The sequence below is a fragment of the Mya arenaria genome, chromosome 14 (genome assembly GCF_026914265.1).
Source record: "Mya arenaria isolate MELC-2E11 chromosome 14, ASM2691426v1".
In the NCBI taxonomy this organism is placed as follows: Eukaryota; Metazoa; Mollusca; class Bivalvia; order Myida; family Myidae; genus Mya; species Mya arenaria.
The window spans coordinates 23,373,838-23,395,144 of NC_069135.1; the positions used below are offsets into that span (position 1 = coordinate 23,373,838).

Here is a 21,307-nt window from a genome sequence, read left to right on the forward strand (position 1 = left end):
TGGAGGTTTCATTATATTAGACTCTTAATGGCCCTAAGCCAATAAATCAATATACAGGAAATTGGTGATTATCATGCCAAACATTCCTTAAACTAGGCCTTTAAAGAGTCGACCATAGTTTCGGTACCATATATGGAAGGCTGAAGTATATTAAAAATCGTATTTCAAAAAAATACTTTGCAGACATTGTGCACATAATATTATTTTGAAATAGCAGATAATAATACTTCCTGAAACGTTGGTTGTGTTTAGCAAACTAATATGCGTTTACATGTTTTTTTTGTGATATTTAACTTACCTGAACGCTCCGTTCCAAAACTGGTGGTTCATCTGTGATTTCTTAATTGAATGATGATAGTTGTTTAATTGGACACATAAAACACTGACGTATTTATATATGTATGTTCAAAGTGTAATTGAATTAAACCTAAAACATAACATCTGAATATACGAACGAAAATAATAATGATAATATACCAACATAATTTAAGTTGCAACTATCATCATAATTGTAGTAACTTGTGTAATTCCAGAAGCCGGAACAACAATCTACACCAAAAATAATGAACACAGCTAATTCAACTTTACACTCATTTCCCAAACAGGGAATTGTTCAACAATATCGTCGGAACTTATACTTAAATCCCTTTTAGGAATATTTTCTTCGCATGGCCAGCGCACAAACAAAACTTCCTCAGCTCCATCTGTAGTTTAAGCCAGATAAAACATAAATAGTGTATGTAATGTTATAAATTATTACATATTTGTATCGATCCATCTATCTATCTTCTTTATTTCCTCCATTACTGAAGATATACAAGTTCTGTACAAATTATTACAATAAACATATTATAAATGGAAGGGTTACATAATGTTTAAATAAGACAAAAAAAAAAACATGGTGATGCACAATGCAGCATACATGTAGTTAACACAATATATGTACAGCTTTTGCGTGTCGGCCAGGTACATGCATTTACATATGCATATATATTTCTATAAACGTCAGCAACATGTCCTGCGTGCCCTACGCATTACCTTCCCTAAAGGGGAACTTTAACACAGTCGTAGATGAACTTAAATGATCGTTTGAGGAAAACAAGGTTTTCCTCTTCATTCAACAGTGGTAAGATAGGAGCACCGAAGAGTCTCAGTAAAAAGAAAGTTCCATCTAGATGCAATAAGTCTGCAAGGAATTGCGTCCCAAAAACATGAATGTTACTTATGAATGACGTGCGTAATGTCGATGTCGCAACGCATACATGTACACTATGTACTAGCACATCTGTCATTGGAAAAGAGCATTGATCGCAAATATTATGCTGGAGTTTGACACTGCGGCACCAATGTCTTGCAATAGTGTTCATTATACATCGGTATCCGCTGTGAAAACACACTTTGTATACTATACATGAACGGACGTTTGGCTGAAGAACCCTAAAATATTGAAAACTGTCATCACAAAGCACACGCGAGTTCCACTCGCTCTCTTCAAACTGGTAAACTAATGTCTTAACGTGGCCCTTCCAATTTGATTTTGATGGCAGCTTTGATGGATTAACAATCACATCGTTAACAGTTATACAGGATACAACATATATCAGGTACAAAACCATACATGCGAGTTCCAACTTGTGATAAATATAATAGATACCTACGAATAAACAGATTCCTGCTAATGCAGTGGACATTTAAGCTTAGGAGTTTGTACAAAACCATACATGCGAGTTCCAACTTGTGATAAATATAATAGATACCTACGAATAAACAGATTCCTGCTAATGCAGTGGACATTTAAGCTTAGGAGTTTGTGCAAAAACAGAAGCTTTCTAATTTCAATGTCGCAACTAAGTTTATGCAAGCCAACTATCGCTTCACACATATCAGATCTAGTCAGTTTCGTAAACCCCAGTATTTTATTTACAATAAAGTGTTGAAACCTATTGAATAAGTTAGCATTTGTCGTAGACATGTTACACCAAAGCTCACAACCATATAATGCTATTGGTTTGACAATTTTCTTATATATATCTATAGAGATCAGTGGGTTGATTCCATGGGGACTAACTCCCTGCGCAGCCATGGAATAAAATGCGTTTCTCGCCTTCTGTAATCTTTCTTCGATGCGAGTGGTATATTTTAAATTATAGTCCTGCCTTATACCAAGATGGATTACGTAGCTTGATTGTTCAATGAACATGTCTCCATAAAGTATTCCAATTGGTGGTGCAGTTCGTCGTTTGGTAAAGACAACCGTGTTTGATTTCTTGACTTTGACTTCAATTTTCCAGCTCTGGCAATATGTATAGACAATGTCTACTAGGCGTTGTAGATTAAGGGGAGTGACTGATACTAGTGAGATATCATCCGCAAACGATGGACTGACATAACCATACTTCCATAATTGCTTCGTTTAAGGTCGACGAGAAGTTGTTCGACGTAAACCAAATACAAAAATGTTGACAGGACCCCTCCTTGCCTAACAGAACGCAGAACGTCAAACCGCTCTGATTTAAGTCCTTGCACTCTTATCACACATTTCGGGTCCTTGTACGAGCTTATTAGGAGTCTCAGAAATTTCCCAGTGTACCCCAATTTGCCTAACTTGAAGAAGAGTCCCATGTGCCAAACGGAATCAAAGGCAGCTTTCTGGTCCAAGCAGGCAACGTAGGCGTTGCTTCCACTTTCAATTTGATGGTAGATCGTTTCTTGAAGGTTAATCGAGGTAGTTATGCAACTGAGATCTTTTTGGAAACCTTGCTGCTGAGCTGATGGAAATTTTGACTATGCACATTGATGTTTGTATTTATCCTTGAAAGAAGCATCTTTTCAAACAATTTACAAAAAACACGGAATTAATGAAATCGGCCGGTAGCTGCTTGGATCCGTTTTATCTTGTCCCTTTCCCTTGAAGAGTGGTACTAAAATGCTTGTTTTCCAAGTTCCCGGTACATTTTCATGGAATAATATTGCATTAAATAACCGTACTAGCGCTTCCTGGATGATTTGTCATCCCTTGAGTACGTGCTCGTTGAGGATATTGTCAAGTTCTGTGCTTTAAGCGTTTTGGTGACTTCTTGAACTTCAGTCAATGTAACTTGCTTTGTAAGTATTTGATTATTGAAGAGTTCGCAAACAGAATACTCGTTAACATCGTCTATTATTGATTTGTCTTTTTGCAATGTTTCGTGGGGTTTGCTAAACACAGTCTGGAAGTAATGCCGAAAACCGTTGGCTACTACGTTGTCTTTATATGAATGTTTGTCAAATATTATTTCATTGCATCTTTCGGATTGATTCCCATTACACTTTCTAAGTAACTTCCAAAATCGTTTGTAATCAATTTCAGCGGTTCTGTTTAACTCATCCAACGAGTTATTCTCATATTCATCTTGCTTTTGTCTTTGGATGCGCCTGAAGTTTGCTTTTGCCTTTTTATACAGAATGTATGACGGGTTTCCATGTCCGCGCGGCTGACCGTCTTCAATCCACAATCGGCGTAAATGTCTGGCGTGTGTATGAGCGTTCTTCACGGTTTCGCACCAGTAAGGCTTTGCACGTTTGTTAAACTTGCTAACTGGGAGACACTTCTCAGCAGTATACAACGATTGCACGATTATCGAGTTTAAAAAATCAGGGTCGCACTGCTCACTGTTTGTTTCTACAATACATTTAAGATTTACACACAGAACAGCTTGATATCGTGAAAAAATTTGTTCCAGGCTATGGTGGTCCGTGGGGGACTAGCTGGGGTGAAACTGGGCTTGATGTCACAACACATGATAATGGGTAGATGGTCAGAGGTTAGCACTTTCGTGGAGTCAATAATTTTAAAAGATCGTATCTGTTCAACAAATCCTTCGTCGGTTATTACATGATCCAACACCGTTCTATTTGGTATACACGTGTATTCATCCTGTTTATTAAAATGGTATTGGATGTATTGTAGATTTTTACTTTTGATTAAGCCTGTTAGCAATTTTGACTTCACGTTGCCAGATTTGTCACCGTATAAATACTGGCCATTGAAATCTCCGCCTAGTATAATGGTTCCCACCTGTCTATAATAGGCAATAAGTGACTCTAAGTCGCTCAGAATGGATTTGTAAAAATCAGTGTCATGGCATGCAGGCATATAAACACAAAATATATACAGTGGAACAGCATCGGTACATTTCACTTCTATGCCTAATATGCGGTCGTTTGTTACATTACAAAGTTGACTTATACAACAGCTTAGAGATTTTGTATACATTATAGCAGTTCCTGCTCTACCACATCTTAACGGACCATAATTGTCGGTACTTAAGTCTGCAGATAAACATGTCCTTCCCTTCTGCTTAGGCCCCACACGACGGCGACACTCTACACAAATCGTCGATCATTGTTTTATCCAGTCTATATTGGTCCCAGATCCAACACAGTTCTTAACAGCTGATCGGAACTTTTAACAGTTAAATAAGAAAATTCTAAAACTATATAAACTTTGAGCGAAGTACTTTTGGGACCAGGAATTATTTCACTAAGTCCATGGGCCCATACTTTCCTCGGGATTTTTCTATTGGTCAGAAGTTCTAGTTCCTAAACTCATAGCGGACTACCGGGTAAATAAGCGCCGCATTTTCCGAATCTGCAATTCTTTTGATCTGACTTTGGACCAGAAATACACACTGACTGTACTGTTGTAAAGTAATGTAATGATCCTAAAATGGCCTTTCCATTAAATTATGGGACAGTAGTAATTGAAATGCCGATCCATTGTAAATTGCGCTGCCACTGTTGTTGAGAAACCACAGTTGCTTAAAGTTGTACTTTTTTTATTGAACTTGGAGATATTAATTGAAAGGATATACTTTATTTTATTTTATTTTTTTGTTCTACATCGGTTAATTATACGCCATCCTGATAGAGACATAAAAGAGAACCAGATGTGTTACACTTTTATTAAAATATATTTTGTAAAAGAAAAGGAAAAAAATGTCGTTTAAGTCAAAACTGTGTGTCTTAAGCTAGATTTAGACAACAGATCTAATGAATGGGCAAACGAGGTGTATATAAATTCCAAATTACGGAGAGAATGCAGTAAAATGATAATTAAATACATAGTGTATTACGTGTGGTTGAGACCTTCTAATAAAGTCTTTAGAAAAAGGCCAATTATTATGATGAATATATAAACATCCAATTATTTTGCATCCAAATTGATTGTAAATTTAATATTTTCCTCTGTAAGGATGATGTTAAAAGCAACATTGGATTTAATTACGCTTTATGTGACAAGTTCGATACTTTCAACCTTTTCGGACTGTTCATATCTTTAAAATAATATTTACATATAATATTCATGTTCTTATGTTTCCTGTGCTTTCGTTCCATTATATTAATTTACAATAACCCCACCCACTTAGCTGAAACGATGCAATGTTGATGTGCGTCTTTAAATTAGGCATTCAGAACATCACGGCCATTTTCCTCCGAATGTATATGGACGGTTCACAATGTTAGAAATCTTTACATTTAACTACACTGCAAGTAGATCGCGTAGTTTTCAATTTAAATTAAGTAGTTAAACTAAATGACTTAATTACTCTTTGGAATCTTGATTATCTATGCAATAACACACTTTACTGGCAATCAAGTTAAACTTAGAAATACAAAACATGTTACAACGCTACAATTAATTAATACTTTTTAGAATTTTACGAACTATATTTACTTCTGTTGATATACCGGCATACTTCCGGGATGTTTTTCGATAGAAAATGGCCGAGGTGTTCCGAATGCACGTTAGGCTATTGAATCGGCTTAATTACCGTCATTTACTTTTGTTGTATTCGTTTAAAAATGCTAAGCAGGGCAGTATCTGTGCTATATTAAATTAAATGCGAGAAATAGCTTCATATATATATAATTGCTTCTTAACGTGGTCCTTAAAATGTTTGCGAACAAAACGTCATTTCGGAAATGACGTCACAACCCTTTGCCTGATGACGTCTGATTTGGACTTGGGAGCTGGCCAACATTTCAAAACATTGACAAATATCAAATTTACATTTTCGGCACTGTTTCAAACTTGATTTTTTTGTATCCTCTGATAAATCTCAATAAAGCACAAGAAAGCAAATTATACAATCGTATTTCAAACCAAGCATATCTCCTCCTTTTGATACCCGATATTCTGCTTGATACAAATTGATCGCTTGAAGAAAATATATAGAAAACACAATGAAACAAAAAATGAATAATAGTGGCCTAACTGAAACAATTTCGCCGCCACATAATGTCTATATAAAATCGCCGTTTTGTCGTATCTAAAGCCTCCGTAGAATACGCTTTCTATTGAAGCCCACCTTTAACATAGAGAACTTCAACGATCAACGGAGAAACGCTGCATTTACCTTATTGCGTCAATTACGCAATTTTGGAATAGTCAGTGTTTATCCTTTGAGTAAACAGGCGCAAGAAATAACTTTAATGTAATACTATTTCGAGCTTCATTACGCTTGTTTTCCTCAAACGTATTTCAACAAAAACACGCGGCGAAACCATATAACTTTCGTTGAAGAAGGTCTACGAGTACAATTGCAGCTTTTCTCATCGGAGTCTTAGTGATTACCCATCAATTCTACAGACGCACAAAGGAATAGAAACAATTATACAAATTACAGCTGCATAATCAAACCGCATAATAATAACAATGGAGTTTTTAACTGGATCGATGGAAAAGAACTTCATATATGTAGGGATCCCTGAAGCAGTCCTTGGCTGTTTGGGATTTTTACTCAATGCTGAGATTCTGCTGATTTTATTACGTCACAAAGAACGTGATGCGCTTCTGACGCTGACAATGAGTTTGTCCCTGTCAGATATGCTTACAGGACTGTTTCACGCCTCTTTGTTGATTGATCAACACATAAATTTCTTGGACTTCGGACAGACACGTCTGTTTTTCGCTGCATTCCAGGAAATACAGGCGAAGTTTGACTCGTTTGTTATTAATTTTCCAAATGGAAGTGAACTATCTAGCATGGCATACGTAACAGTGGAAGATTTCGATTTAGTAAGCCTTTTTGATACATTTGAATTTTATTATACCGACTTAGCTCTTATACCTAATGACACATCTGCTTTCATTAAGGAAATGAGTATGAACGCAACGTTCCAGCCAGACATGATAAAGCAATTTTTATCACAGGAAAACAACACTAAGAGAAATGAAGAACTGTTAAACAAGAGTTTAAAGCATTATGATTTAGTTTTACTTTTGATTAATTATTGTTACACTCTCCCTTACTTTACTTGCATTTTGAATATGCTAGGGATATCTGTTTCAGTTCTTATTATAGTAATTAAACCCCTTAAACAACGCATGATTCTTTCAAAATCAAGAGTGCGAACGTACGTCTGTATTGTATGGGGTTTTGCATTGTCAAGCAGTATGGGTATTTGCATTTACACTATTTGTTTCAAACAGTATATATACATGATTTATATGACAGGACTGTTGTCTATTGTCACACTTATTACTAGTCTCCTTACTTTTGTAGCATTGGCTTTGATATATTCCGTTATACTGTATGTAATCAATTGCCGCACTGACTCCCAACTGTCAAAGAGTAAGCGCCGCAGAAGTCTCAAGAGTGTCCTTACTGCTACTGCCATTGTAGTCAGTTACTCTGCGTGTTATCTGCCAATTATTTGGACATCCATCGCCAGAACCATTTTCGGTGACACTAACCAGGATATTTCGATATGGCTACGTACTCTGCCGCTACTCGCTGCGTCAAATACCATTCTAGATGGACTTGTGTATGCGTACCGCTTACCAGTCGTTTCAACAAAGATTGCTTCAACAAGGACATGCTGTATGAATATTCTCAAACAGCAAACTGTCAATCAAAATGTTCGGAAATCCCGGGATGAAAATATTGATAAGGATAGAGCAGAAGAAGTAGAACTTGAACAAAAAGTGGCATGTATAACAACACATGACGTCAAGTCCGAAATAACAACACAGAACAGCAAGGATTGTCCCAATATAACAGCCTAGGTCAGCAAGTACTGTTCCAAAATAACAACATAGGACGTCAAGGATTGTCCCAATATGACAGCCTAGGTCAGCAAGTACTGTTCCAAAATAACAACATAGGACGTCAAGGATTGTCCCAATATGACAGCCTAGGTTAGCAAAGACTTTTCCAAAATACCAACACAGGACGTCAAGGATTGTCCCAATATAACAGCCTAGGTCAGCAAGTACTGTTCCAAAATAACAACATAGGACGTCAAGGATTGTCCCAATATGACAGCCTAGGTTAGCAAGGACTGTTCCAAAATACCAACACAGGATGTCAAGGATTGTCCCAATATAACAGCCTAGGTCAGCAAGTACTGTTCCAAAATAACAACATAGGACGTCAAGGATTGTCCCAATATGACAGCCTAGGTTAGCAAAGACTTTTCCAAAATACCAACACAGGACGTCAAGGATTGTCCCAATATAACAGCCTAGGTCTGCAAGGACTGTTTCAAAATATCAACACAGGAAGTCAAGGATTGTCTCTAAACTTACAACATATGACGACAAGGACTGTCCTTAAATATAATTTTGAAGTTTTTGATCCACAGATAAGCGTATTACATGTATTTCCGTTATGTTAAAGGTTCCTGTCCGGATATCCCATACTCATTCGGAACTCCTCGGCCATTTTTATCGAAAACAACCTCGGACGGTTTACATAGCCAGAATTAAATCGATACTGTTTAAGTCCGGTGCAAGTAGATCGCGTAGTAATTTAATTTTGCAGTTAAACTTAATGACTTAACTCTTGGAAACTTAATTATGCTTGCAATAATACACTTCACTGACAATCAATTTAAACTTAGATCAACAAATACAAGCTAAAACACTACATTTAATTAATGATATAATTCCAAAATTTACGAACTACTACTGATGAATCGGCATACAGCCGAGCTTCGAATGCCCATATACTATTGGTACGAACACTCGGAACTGTTTCATTGTTATAATACCCCTTCTCATGCCCTCAGCTGACTGAGGGCAATATTTGACTTTAATCATATATAATCTTTTTACGCTATAGTATTATAATATGCATTTTCAAGTAAGACGAAAAAACACTTACCACAAAAGATAGCAACTTATTTGATAAGGGCAAATAAAGTAAGAACTCTGCAATCAACATTTTCCTTTGGAATATATTACATTATGTGGTATACATTTTCGTGTCAAAATTCACTTATTATGTTATATTCTATGTTTGTATCATGATTTATGTTATTATATAATTCTATACTATTAACATACATATATGTTTGAAAATGTTGTGTAATTAATGCACCAGGCAATTGTAACCACGCCCCCCCCCCCCCAGGTCCGGGGAATAGCAGGGACTTTGACTTTCGGCCCAGGTCCGGGGAATAGCAGGGACTTTGACTTTCGGCCCAGCCAATCCCGGGTAATATCTCCGTCCTGCGGAGACAAACTGCTCGTAAAATCCCTGCGAAAGGCCCCCACATCCTGGGGACGTCGTAGGTAAGGCCCATTTCCCGCTACTTTCGGCGCGAAAAAAACCCACCGCATTCACTCGGCACTGCGGGGCCACCTGGAAGGTAAAATCACGGCCCATTTTCCCCACTATCCCCAGGTAACAATTGACTGGTGCATAATGATAAGCTGTACATGTTTAGATCAGAATAAACTGTTGTTAAGTTATGTATGACGCATGTTCTAGCTCATCGTTTTGAAGATGTAAGAATGTTTGATATTAAAACTATTGAGAGGTGGGTAAAGCGTGTTAGATAAACTCTTATCATGGAAGAAGATTTACATGACATAAGATTTATCAAATTTGTTTTTAGGCCAATGACAATGATAATATGGTTTAATGTATTGTTTTCTTGTTTCATTTAAAAATGGATAACCAACGAGGAAATGGTATTCTTTATCTATCACGTTTGTTCACAGCGTGTACATATTTTATCTGCTCTCGGAACACCTCGGCTATTTTTCATCGAAAACAACCTCGGATATATATGGATGGTTTACAATGTCAGAAAACTTAACATTAACGCTGCAACTAGATCGCGTAGTGTTTTCATTTTAGCAGTTAAACTTAAATGGCATTCCTTTTGGAAATCTTAAGTATGTATTCAATGATACACTTCACTGGCAATCAATTTAAACTTAGAAATACAAAACACATGTTTAAACACTACACCTAATTAATGCTATTACTTAAAATTTACTTCTACTTATGTAATGGCATACATCCGAGGTTGTTTTCGACGGAAAATGGCCGAGGCGTTCCGAATGATTTTAACTGCTCGATCGATGGTAAAATGTCTACCTTTTTCAATCATGAAGTCGTGTGATGAAATGCTATACAGGACATAACATCTAAACTATGAGGTTGATCTTAAAACCGTGGCAAAATTATTTCATTCAAACATTTTTCAAAGGGGATATTGTTTTAGGAGGCGTTTCATAGAAGGAGGAATCATTCACGGTCTGCTCTACATTATATTTGAAAACGGTAACATTTAATTCAAGCTTCGTGCAACACTTCTAAGGCGTGATCATCTTGGTGAACTCTGGAAAAAATTAAAAGAACATGTGTATGCGAAATAAGGGCTATTTCAAACGTTCAGCAAATAATTAGTGCGTAAGTAACATAGAAGGGAGTATGAATATCTATAGATTAATTATGTTTCATTTACATATTGACACTTCTGCAATGCCATATCAGTTATGGACATGACGAGGAATTGAGTCCAAGGCCCATGTTCACAAACAATCTCGTGCCTGTGATAAGAATTAAAGCTACACTCTCACAGATTGACCGTTTTTTGGCATTTTTTTGTCTCGGAATGAACCAATCTTGGCGTAAATATCTGGAAACCAGTGATATAAGACTGGTGACAACATATCAGATCACAATGTTTAATATTTACGTTCGGAAATTGAAGTTGTGTGGCTAATTAGTTAGGGGGGTTACGACATAAAATATCAATTTCCGAACTTAAATATATAAAACTACGATCTAATCCTTTGTCAGCAGTCTTATATCACTGGTTTTCAGACATTTACGCAAAAAATGTGTCATTTTAAGACAGAAAGAAAATGTCAAAACGGTCCACCTGTGAGATTGTAGCTTTAAGGCTCAAAACTGAAAAATATCCTTCTTACAGAATGTTTATTTATACATCACTATTGTTAAGGGGGCACAATACACAGTGTACCACGTGATAAATTACGTCATATATGCTACGTCGGAAGGCAATATTTTTCTTAAAATAAAGACTTAAATTAAAGATAACTTTTCGCTTACTTCACCATTTTAAATGAAACAAAGGCCAGTCAATGCAGCTTAAATAGCCCCACCTTTGATTATAACCGGAGTTTGATAAGGTGATTAGTTTCATTAAACACTTCGACAAACCTGTTTCCCAAACAATGTTTTGACAGTGCTCCGTCAGACGGCCGTATCGTGAAAAGGTTTGTCGAAGTGTTATAAGAAACTAAACTCTCAATCAAAATTTGGTAAAAGACCAAAGGCGGGGCTCCGTAAGCTGCATAGACTGCGCTATGTTTCATTTAAAATGTTAAAGAAAATGAAAAGTTATCATTGTTTTAAGTCTTCAATCGAAGCAAAATATTGCCTTCCGACGTAGCATTTATGACGCAATTTATCACGTGCTATACACACACTGAATACAGGTTGTTGTAAAAAAAATAATTAAAGGATACTTATGTTTAACTCATTTGACTTAAATGATCAACACTAAAGAAAACATACTGGTTGTGAATAGATAAAAAATATTAGCAATATTTTTGCGCATTTCAAACTGGTAAATTTGTGGCCACGAAGCTTTTAATTAAAAAAGACATTTATTTATAAAGGCTAATCTTTTTTTATATTTACGCACATATTTTGATTATAAAAGTCAAATGAGTGAATGCATTAATATAAATAATTGCATCGACCGATTATTGTTGTGACCCTTTAATTGTCACTGATAAAAAGCACTCTTTTCTGAGTCGCTAAAACTGAGTCAAACTTGAAAATGTTCGTAAACATTAAACCTTAATCATAGCAGCTAAATGTAGAGTATGTGTAATTACATAGAATGGATTATTTATTAAAATTCTCTATTACTATGAAACAAACCTTCATAGTTTATATTTCCATCGCCGTTGATATCAGCGGCCGCCATCAGTTCATCAAGTTCCTGCTCATTAACCTTCGTACCAAGGGTTGCTATAGCGTCCCGCAGTTCCGGCTTGGAAATACTTCCGTTTCCGTCCGAGTCGAACACTCGGAACGCGTCTACGATTTCCTCTTCCATGTCAACTTTCTGTAACTTCCGGCTGATAAGCTTCACAAATTCATCGAAATCAACTTCGCCATTTCCTATGCATAATAATTATGATCGTATATTTTGACAGTAAATATTGGTATTTTGGTGATATCAAAAGGCATCAATTGCATAATTTAATTTGGAAACTGCGCCAAACATTGATCACAATGTATGCTGGTTTACGGTATACTACGGTGGTAAAAAACACGTTCGTTTTAAGGAAACTTAGAAAGTAAGACAACTGAGATTGTACCGTCGGCGTCCACGATTTTCACCATCCTTCTTAGTTCTTCTTGGCTGGGGTTTTGTCCGAGAGACCTCATCACAGTGCCCAGCTCTTTGGTCGTGATGGTCCCGTCTCCATCGGAGTCAAACAGCCGGAATATCTCGCGAAACTCTATAAACAATTTAAAGATATGATTGACAACATCTGTAATAGATAAAGGGTATCATTTATTCAATTTACCAGAAAGAAAGAAAAAAGCCCTTATCGATTTAAATTACCTAGACAGTATCAGTGGTCACTTGTTTTGGTGTATGTTTAAAGAACGATATTTAATAGATATTCCATTTTAGTATTTATATGAAAAAACTACATGAAAAACATACATAAACCAGTACAGTAGTCAAAAGTTTAAACATAAACCCCGTTTAATGGCACATGGTCAACGCCAATGACATACAACACATAAACAAACAATCACAAACCAGAAACATGGAACAACAGCACAAAACTCTACAAACAACACACTACACGTATAATAAATATAACAACTTAGTATGTACATTGTTTGCGCCGTGTACAGATTTCTTGAAAGGGGCTTTAAATGGGTTTAATCAATACCTTTCACCAACGTTGCATTTCCAACATTAACGCTTGCCATTATCCCACATATGCCGTTCAACTGGAATTACATCTGAATGATGGGCTAAAAGGATGAACTAGCGTATTAAATACTGAGATAATCAGAATACCATCGATAGTGTTCAACAAGCATTGAAAAATGGTCGCATATAATCGCGTCAATTGAACCGTAAGTATTTGTTTAAATAGTCGTAATTACTCCCTTACATGGAGACTACAAGCAAATCTGATGAAAAAGAAGCTAATTTATTTTCATATTTTTAATATACATGTACTAACAAAACACCCACTGACTTACCTCACTTTGGAAAAGTTAACGTCCTTTAAAGAATCATATTATAAAGCGAAGTGAAACAAGATAAAATAACACGCACTCGGTAAATTATCTGAAAACTGACATTGCCGAAATAGTTTATGAAAATATTGAAAGGTGTATTCAATGGGCAACAATTAAATTTTGTCAATATTGATAATACCCTCCGTAATAAAAGACACCTATTTAACTTGCAGTAGTTTATATTAAAAGTAAATTGCTATAAATAAGTATTAATGATTTTATGTCAGTTTCTATAAATATTAGCATATTTTAGATTTAGACATTAATTATTTCATGTTTACACCTCTAACGCTTTATACGATAATAACGTCACTGTATTTTGGTCAGAAAATATTACTTAAATATTTATTAGGGTCATATTGTTACATATACACGTATATGAAAAGAAAAACAAATTAAGAACATGATAATTATACAGGGGCCGTATTGATAAAGTACCTTGGTGGGGGAAACTCAGCTTACTTGGAAATGTTTTTTATGTTGAAATTAAAGAGTATTAAAGATGTTTGAACACCAAACATTTGAAAACGAGCAAGAAACAGTAACAATTATGATTGCATATGAATGAGTTTGATTAAAAAGTGATAGAATCAAACCAAGTCGTTGCCAAAGAGGAAAAAGATTGTGCCAACGATACAAGAAGCAGAGGATCCGATCCTAGTCTTCTGTACCGGACAACACACGTTAACTTTCAGGCAAGGTGCCCTTTAAATTGTCGTGATTTGCACTCATTGAATGAAACAAGCTGAAGTTCTGTACATATATTTAAATGTAATGTTGTGACAAAAGATCAGTTGCGGCTCTGTCGCCGATTTGTTATCGCTGATGGCCGATGGTCGTCGACCTTTTATAAAAAAAAAATTGTATTTTAGTTCCAAATACAGAACACAAGTTTAATTTACAACATGCTTAATACTTTGCAACATGCTGTGTGATTCCCATGATCAACATACTTGCCAGTTGGAGACTCGCCGCTATCTACACACTGTAAACATTTCTCCTTCCATTGTACACTATCACAGAGCAACACATAACTTTAACCTTTCTAGAAACACAGACAATTCCAACCATTGAGCTTTCCGACGATCTAAATGCCTGTTTCTTCAGAGAAGTTCAACGTTTCATTAAAAAACGTAACTGATGTTGGTATAACTCGTGGCCAAATGTTTATTTGTATGTTTGATAATTAATCATTTGTCTCAAATACTATGTAAACATGTTTATGTTGTATTGATTGTTTCATTGTATTTGCATTCATGCAATATATTATTATTAAAATAACAGACTTAAATCATACAATTGAGAATGGTCCAGAATGGACATAGGAAGCTCTGATGTCTTTATCCTATATAGGATGCCACGCATTTAGTATGTTTCGTTGTTGTTTTCCAGGAAGTTAGATAGGTTTTCGAACTGAAGGTTGATGCTCAACATAAAAACAATTTGGTATGGCCTTATCCTGAGATGCGTTGTTTATAAGCTGTTTGCTAACGGGCGAAACAATTTGGTATGGCCTTATCCTGAGATGCGTTGTTTATAAGCTGTTTGCTAACGGGCGAAACAATTTGGTATGGCCTTATCCTGAGATGCGTTGTTTATAAGCTGTTTGCTAACGGGCGAAACAATTTGGTATGGCCTTATCCTGAGATGCGTTGTTTATAAGCTGTTTGCTAACGGGCGAAACAATTTGGTATGGCCTTATCCTGAGATGCGTTGTTTATAAGCTGTTTGCTAACGGGCGAAACAATTTGGTATGGCCTTATCCTGAGATGGGTTGTTTATAAGCTGTTTGCTAACGGGCGAAACAATTTGGTATGGCCTTATCCTGAGATGGGTTGTTTATAAGCTGTTTGCTAACGGGCGAAACAATTTGGTATGGCCTTATCCTGAGATGGGTTGTTTATAAGCTGTTTGCTAACGGGCGAAACAATTTGGTATGGCCTTATCCTGAGATGCGTTGTTTATAAGCTGTTTGCTAACGGGCGAAACAATTTGGTATGGCCTTATCCTGAGATGCGTTGTTTATAAGCTGTTTGCTAACGGGCGAAACAATTTGGTATGGCCTTATCCTGAGATGCGTTGTTTATAAGCTGTTTGCTAACGGGCGAAACAATTTGGTATGGCCTTATCCTGAGATGCGTTGTTTATAAGCTGTTTGCTAACGGGCGAAACAATTTGGTATGGCCTTATCCTGAGATGCGTTGTTTATAAGCTGTTTGCTAACGGGCGAAACAATTTGGTATGGCCTTATCCTGAGATGCGTTGTTTATAAGCTGTTTGCTAACGGGCGAAACAATTTGGTATGGCCTTATCCTGAGATGCGTTGTTTATAAGCTGTTTGCTAACGGGCGAAACAATTTGGTATGGCCTTATCCTGAGATGCGTTATTTATAAGCTGTTTGCTAACGGGCGAAACAATTTGGTATGGCCTTATCCTGAGATGGGTTATTTATAAGCTGTTTGCTAACGGGCGAAACAATTTGGTATGGCCTTATCCTGAGATGCGTTGTTTATAAGCTGTTTGCTAACGGGCGAAACAATTTGGTATGGCCTTATCCTGAGATGCGTTGTTTATAAGCTGTTTGCTAACGGGCGAAACAATTTGGTATGGCCTTATCCTGAGATGCGTTGTTTATAAGCTGTTTGCTAACGGGCGAAACAATTTGGTATGGCCTTATCCTGAGATGCGTTGTTTATAAGCTGTTTGCTAACGGGCGAAACAATTTGGTATGGCCTTATCCTGAGATGCGTTGTTTATAAGCTGTTTGCTAACGGGCGAAACAATTTGGTATGGCCTTATCCTGAGATGCGTTGTTTATAAGCTGTTTGCTAACGGGCGAAACAATTTGGTATGGCCTTATCCTGAGATGCGTTGTTTATAAGCTGTTTGCTAACGGGCGAAACAATTTGGTATGGCCTTATCCTGAGATGCGTTTTTTATAAGCTGTTTGCTAACGGGCGAAACAATTTGGTATGGCCTTATCCTGAGATGCGTTGTTTATAAGCTGTTTGCTAACGGGCGAAACAATTTGGTATGGCCTTATCCTGAGATGCGTTGTTTATAAGCTGTTTGCTAACGGGCGAAACAATTTGGTATGGCCTTATCCTGAGATGCGTTGTTTATAAGCTGTTTGCTAACGGGCGAAACAATTTGATATGGCCTTATCCTGAGATGCGTTGTTTATAAGCTGTTTGCTAACGGGCGAAACAATTTGATATGGCCTTATCCTGAGATGTGTTATTTATAAGCTGTTTGCTAACGGGCGAAACAATTTGGTATGGCCTTATCCTGAGATGTGTTGTTTATAAGCTGTTTGCTAACGGGCGAAACAATTTGGTATGGCCTTATCCTGAGATGCGTTGTTTATAAGCTGTTTGCTAACGGGCGAAACAATTTGGTATGGCCTTATCCTGAGATGCGTTGTTTATAAGCTGTTTGCTAACGGGCGAAACAATTTGGTATGGCCTTATCCTGAGATGGGTTGTTTATAAGCTGTTTGCTAACGGGCGAAACAATTTGGTATGGCCTTATCCTGAGATGGGTTGTTTATAAGCTGTTTGCTAACGGGCGAAACAATTTGGTATGGCCTTATCCTGAGATGGGTTGTTTATAAGCTGTTTGCTAACGGGCGAAACAATTTGGTATGGCCTTATCCTGAGATGTGTTGTTTATAAGCTGTTTGCTAACGGGCGAAACAATTTGGTATGGCCTTATCCTGAGATGCGTTGTTTATAAGCTGTTTGCTAACGGGCGAAACAATTTGGTATGGCCTTATCCTGAGATGCGTTGTTTATAAGCTGTTTGCTAACGGGCGAAACAATTTGGTATGGCCTTATCCTGAGATGTGTTGTTTATAAGCTGTTTGCTAACGGGCGAAACAATTTGATATGGCCTTATCCTGAGATGTGTTGTTTATAAGCTGTTTGCTAACGGGCGAAACAATTTGATATGGCCTTATCCTGAGATGCGTTGTTTATAAGCTGTTTGCTAACGGGCGAAACAATTTGGTATGGCCTTATCCTGAGATGCGTTATTTATAAGCTGTTTGCTAACGGGCGAAACAATTTGGTATGGCCTTATCCTGAGATGCGTTGTTTATAAGCTGTTTGCTAACGGGCGAAACAATTTGGTATGGCCTTATCCTGAGATGCGTTGTTTATAAGCTGTTTGCTAACGGGCGAAACAATTTGGTATGGCCTTATCCTGAGATGCGTTGTTTATAAGCTGTTTGCTAACGGGCGAAACAATTTGGTATGGCCTTATCCTGAGATGGGTTGTTTATAAGCTGTTTGCTAACGGGCGAAACAATTTGGTATGGCCTTATCCTGAGATGCGTTGTTTATAAGCTGTTTGCTAACGGGCGAAACAATTTGGTATGGCCTTATCCTGAGATGGGTTGTTTATAAGCTGTTTGCTAACGGGCGAAACAATTTGGTATGGCCTTATCCTGAGATGTGTTGTTTATAAGCTGTTTGCTAACGGGCGAAAAACAAATTATGTACAACGATACATGCGTGATTATTTGGAAAAAATCGGCATGTGATCTTGTTCATATGTACGTACTAAGTAATGTAGTGTTTGACTTCATACTGAATGCTTAACATAATAAAAACAGTATAACATAATCTAAATAACTGAATGTATACAAACATAACTCACGATAGAGAGATAGACAGCCGCGTGACATGTGTGATTATGGCTATAGTACATGATGATACGTAGTCAAACTTATTTACATAGAAACAAATGGAAAACGATTTGCACATAAACTTTTTAGGTGAGGTTCGGAATAGACGTACATGTAGCTGGGTCCACAACTAGTATGGAATCATTTTGATTATTGCTTCACGGACACACTGTTTACAGTTCATAAATAAGCCAAAGCCCGTCGAAGGACTACGCTTTTGGTAATGTTGATAATATATGATAGGCTTTTTCATACCCCGACTGTTCTGAATCTGAATCTAAAGCTGATCTAAATAAATGATACGTGGTAGAGTCCAATACTGGCTTTAACACCACGGGGAAGGAATGTACGTGCTTAATCACTTTTTGTTAATGACAATTTAAAAAACTTCACTGAATCAGAGTGGACTAAATTGTCACTTAGTTTGTTCCAGTCAATAGCAGTTCTCACAAAGAATGAGTTTTTATAAATTTCACTTTTAGCATGAACAGCCACAATTTAAAGCACTTGGTGCTGTTGTTCACTGATTTCGGCGAAGAAATCCCAGGGTACAGTTGGCTTTCTTACATAAGTTGTTGTAATAACTGTTGTAATAAGATTTCATAAGCTTTACACACATTTATTCTCGACCAGCATCACAGTAACTGAATACATTTAGACAATGCAAACCATAAGTAATACCAAGCTATAGTCTATTTCACATTACTACATCCTTCCCCCCTAAATTAAGAGTTCATTCATGAATCCATCGAGAAATTGTCCCTGAATTCCCATGAAATAAAACTGTTTTGTTTTGATAACCTTTGCTAACATTTGTAAGTTGAATCCTGGGTTTGGCAATTATACTCCAATAACAAAACTTTATCAAGTTAATGTGGTTGTTGACTGGTTATAATGTCAAACACTCTGGAAATGTACATGAAAATAATAACCCAATGTCCTAGATTAGCTTTTTGTGAAAAATAGTGTTCCAACATTCCAACGTTAATTTAAGTAGATATACAAAAAAATGCTGATTCTTTCAAACAATCATTCACATAACGTAATAAACATATACAGATGAATATATATGGTTATTAATTATAATAGCATATACTAGTATATAAACATTGATATATACTAATTTTCTATCAATTTATGAAAGAAAATATCAGCTTAGTATGCTACTTGACACTTATTGATGGTTAGGGATTATTATGCCCTTTTAACACACAACAATATTGTAAGAATCTTTTAGCACACATAATCCTTGTAACGAATTGGCGGTTTGCGCTCGCGTTGTGGTCGTTGATACTGCTGTTGTAGCTGTAGATTTGGTGGTTGCTGTGGTTGTTCCGCTGCTATTGAAGTATCGGCGGTGGTTGACGAATCCTGCGTTGTTGGCGAATCCTGCACTTCTGGCATACTCTCGATTGTATCGTTCTGTTGCACAAGCGTAGCTGGATTTGGAATTGGGGGTATAACATCCTCCAATTCAGGTTTTTCTGTGATATCAACACAGTGTCGGTCACGCAAATGATCCACATGTTTTTTTATCCTGTTTGTTTAATAACTGTCCCCTGTGTCCATGATTTTCTAACACTTTCCCACACAAAAACCTTTTCTCCAGTTTGAAATTGTCTGGCTTTTGCACGTGCATCGTGGTAGGTTTTCATATTTGCCTGTTTATTTTGAACCTTTTCAGTGAAATTTGGCATTACCACATCTAACCTTGACCTTAATTTTCTTCCATATAGAAGTTCACACTTATAAGTGTCGTCTGCGGTGTGAGTCGATATGTGAGTAACACCTTTACCAACTTTTGCCGAATAGTCCCATGACGTTGCTTCTTTAACCCACTTTTGATTATCCCTACAGCTCGCTCTCCCAGACCATTGCTTGCTGCGTGGTAACTCGGAACTCGAATGTGCTTTATGCCATTCTTTTTCATGAACTCATCAAATTCTGAACAAGTGAATGCACTTCCATTGTCTGTGACCAGTTGCTGACATAGTCCATATGTAGCAAATGTCCTTTGTAATAGTTCAATTGTCACTGCTTAAGTAGCTTTGTTCGTATCGAATGCTTCGATCCACTTCGAATGAGCATCGATTATGACCAAAAACATTTTCCCCATGAATGGACCTGCATAGTCGACATGCAGTCTCACCCAAGGTCGTTGCGGCCATTCCGACGGATGCAATTTCGCTTCTGCGGGCATGTTTCTGTTTGTCTGACATAGTTGACAGTGTTTCACATGATTTTCAATTTCAGTGTCCATTAAAGGCCACCATACATACATTCGAGCTAAGGATTTCATCCTGTTTGCGCCTGGATGTCCTTCGTGCAAGGTGTCCAACATCGTTTCACGTCCACGGGGAGGTATAATTACACGATTTTCTCGAAGAATGCATCCATCATGCATGCTCAAATCATTTCTAACAGCAAAATAAGGTCTTAATCCCGTATTTGGACATTTCTCCTGCCATCCCTTTTGCAGAAACACAGCAACTTTTGACATAACCGGATCTCGTTTCGTCCATAGCCTGACCTGTTGTGATGTTACCGGCGTTTCATCCAATTGTTCAATGGCTAACATGACTTTCGTTGGAATTGGCGGTACGGAAACCTCTGTAGGTCTCGGTAATCGACTTAGACCATCATCATTTCCAATGCTCCTTGAAAACGGTCCCGTATTTGTTCAAAATCGCATTCAAATCATTGTCATCAGTTACCCCACTGATTTTTACAGAACAAAATTTTCCCAAGTCAGGCTTTATTTTTTTAAGCCAGTTTCTTCCCAGGAGATTTGGCCCGTCATTATTCACCACAATGATCGGCAATACAACGTTCTTGGCCTCGTATTTCACGTTGACGTTGCATTTCCCAAGAATTGTTAAATACTCTCCAGAGTATGTTTTCAACTTTGCCTTAGTTTTCTCAAGAGATGAAGATTTTTTTTAACCTTTCACAGGTCTCCCGATTAACTATCGTTACTGAAACACCAGTGTCCAGCTCAAATGAAACTGTTGTGGAGTTAAGGTTCATTTCAAC

The 21,307-nt window shown here is 37.1% G+C and overlaps 1 protein-coding gene across 1 annotated transcript; it reads right to left on the minus strand.

Moving 5' to 3' along the window:
* Positions 1-10,526: 10,526 nt before the first annotated feature.
* LOC128218180 (neo-calmodulin-like) lies at positions 10,527-13,696 on the minus strand. The gene is made up of 5 exons (XM_052925760.1): positions 13,548-13,696; positions 13,229-13,313; positions 12,638-12,781; positions 12,195-12,437; positions 10,527-10,617 (listed from the first exon to the last, which is right to left on the minus strand). The coding sequence occupies exons 2-5, from the start codon at positions 13,266-13,268 to the stop codon at positions 10,592-10,594; spliced, it is 453 nt and encodes a 150-aa protein (XP_052781720.1). The 5' UTR covers positions 13,269-13,313; positions 13,548-13,696; the 3' UTR covers positions 10,527-10,591.
* Between the last annotated feature and the right edge of the window lie 7,611 nt (positions 13,697-21,307).

Bases quoted from the DNA above. Each gene is read 5' to 3' on its own strand.
- LOC128218180 (XM_052925760.1), bottom strand. From the start codon at position 13,268: ATGGCAAGCGTTAATGTTGGAAATGCAACGTTGGTGAAAG. The intron at 12,782-13,228 runs GTATTGATTAAA...AATTGTTTATAG, and splicing joins AAATGCAACGTTGGTGAAAG to AGTTTCGCGAGATATTCCGG. The intron at 10,618-12,194 runs GTTTGTTTCATA...AATTTTTTCCAG, and splicing joins TGGAAATATAAACTATGAAG to AGTTCACCAAGATGATCACG.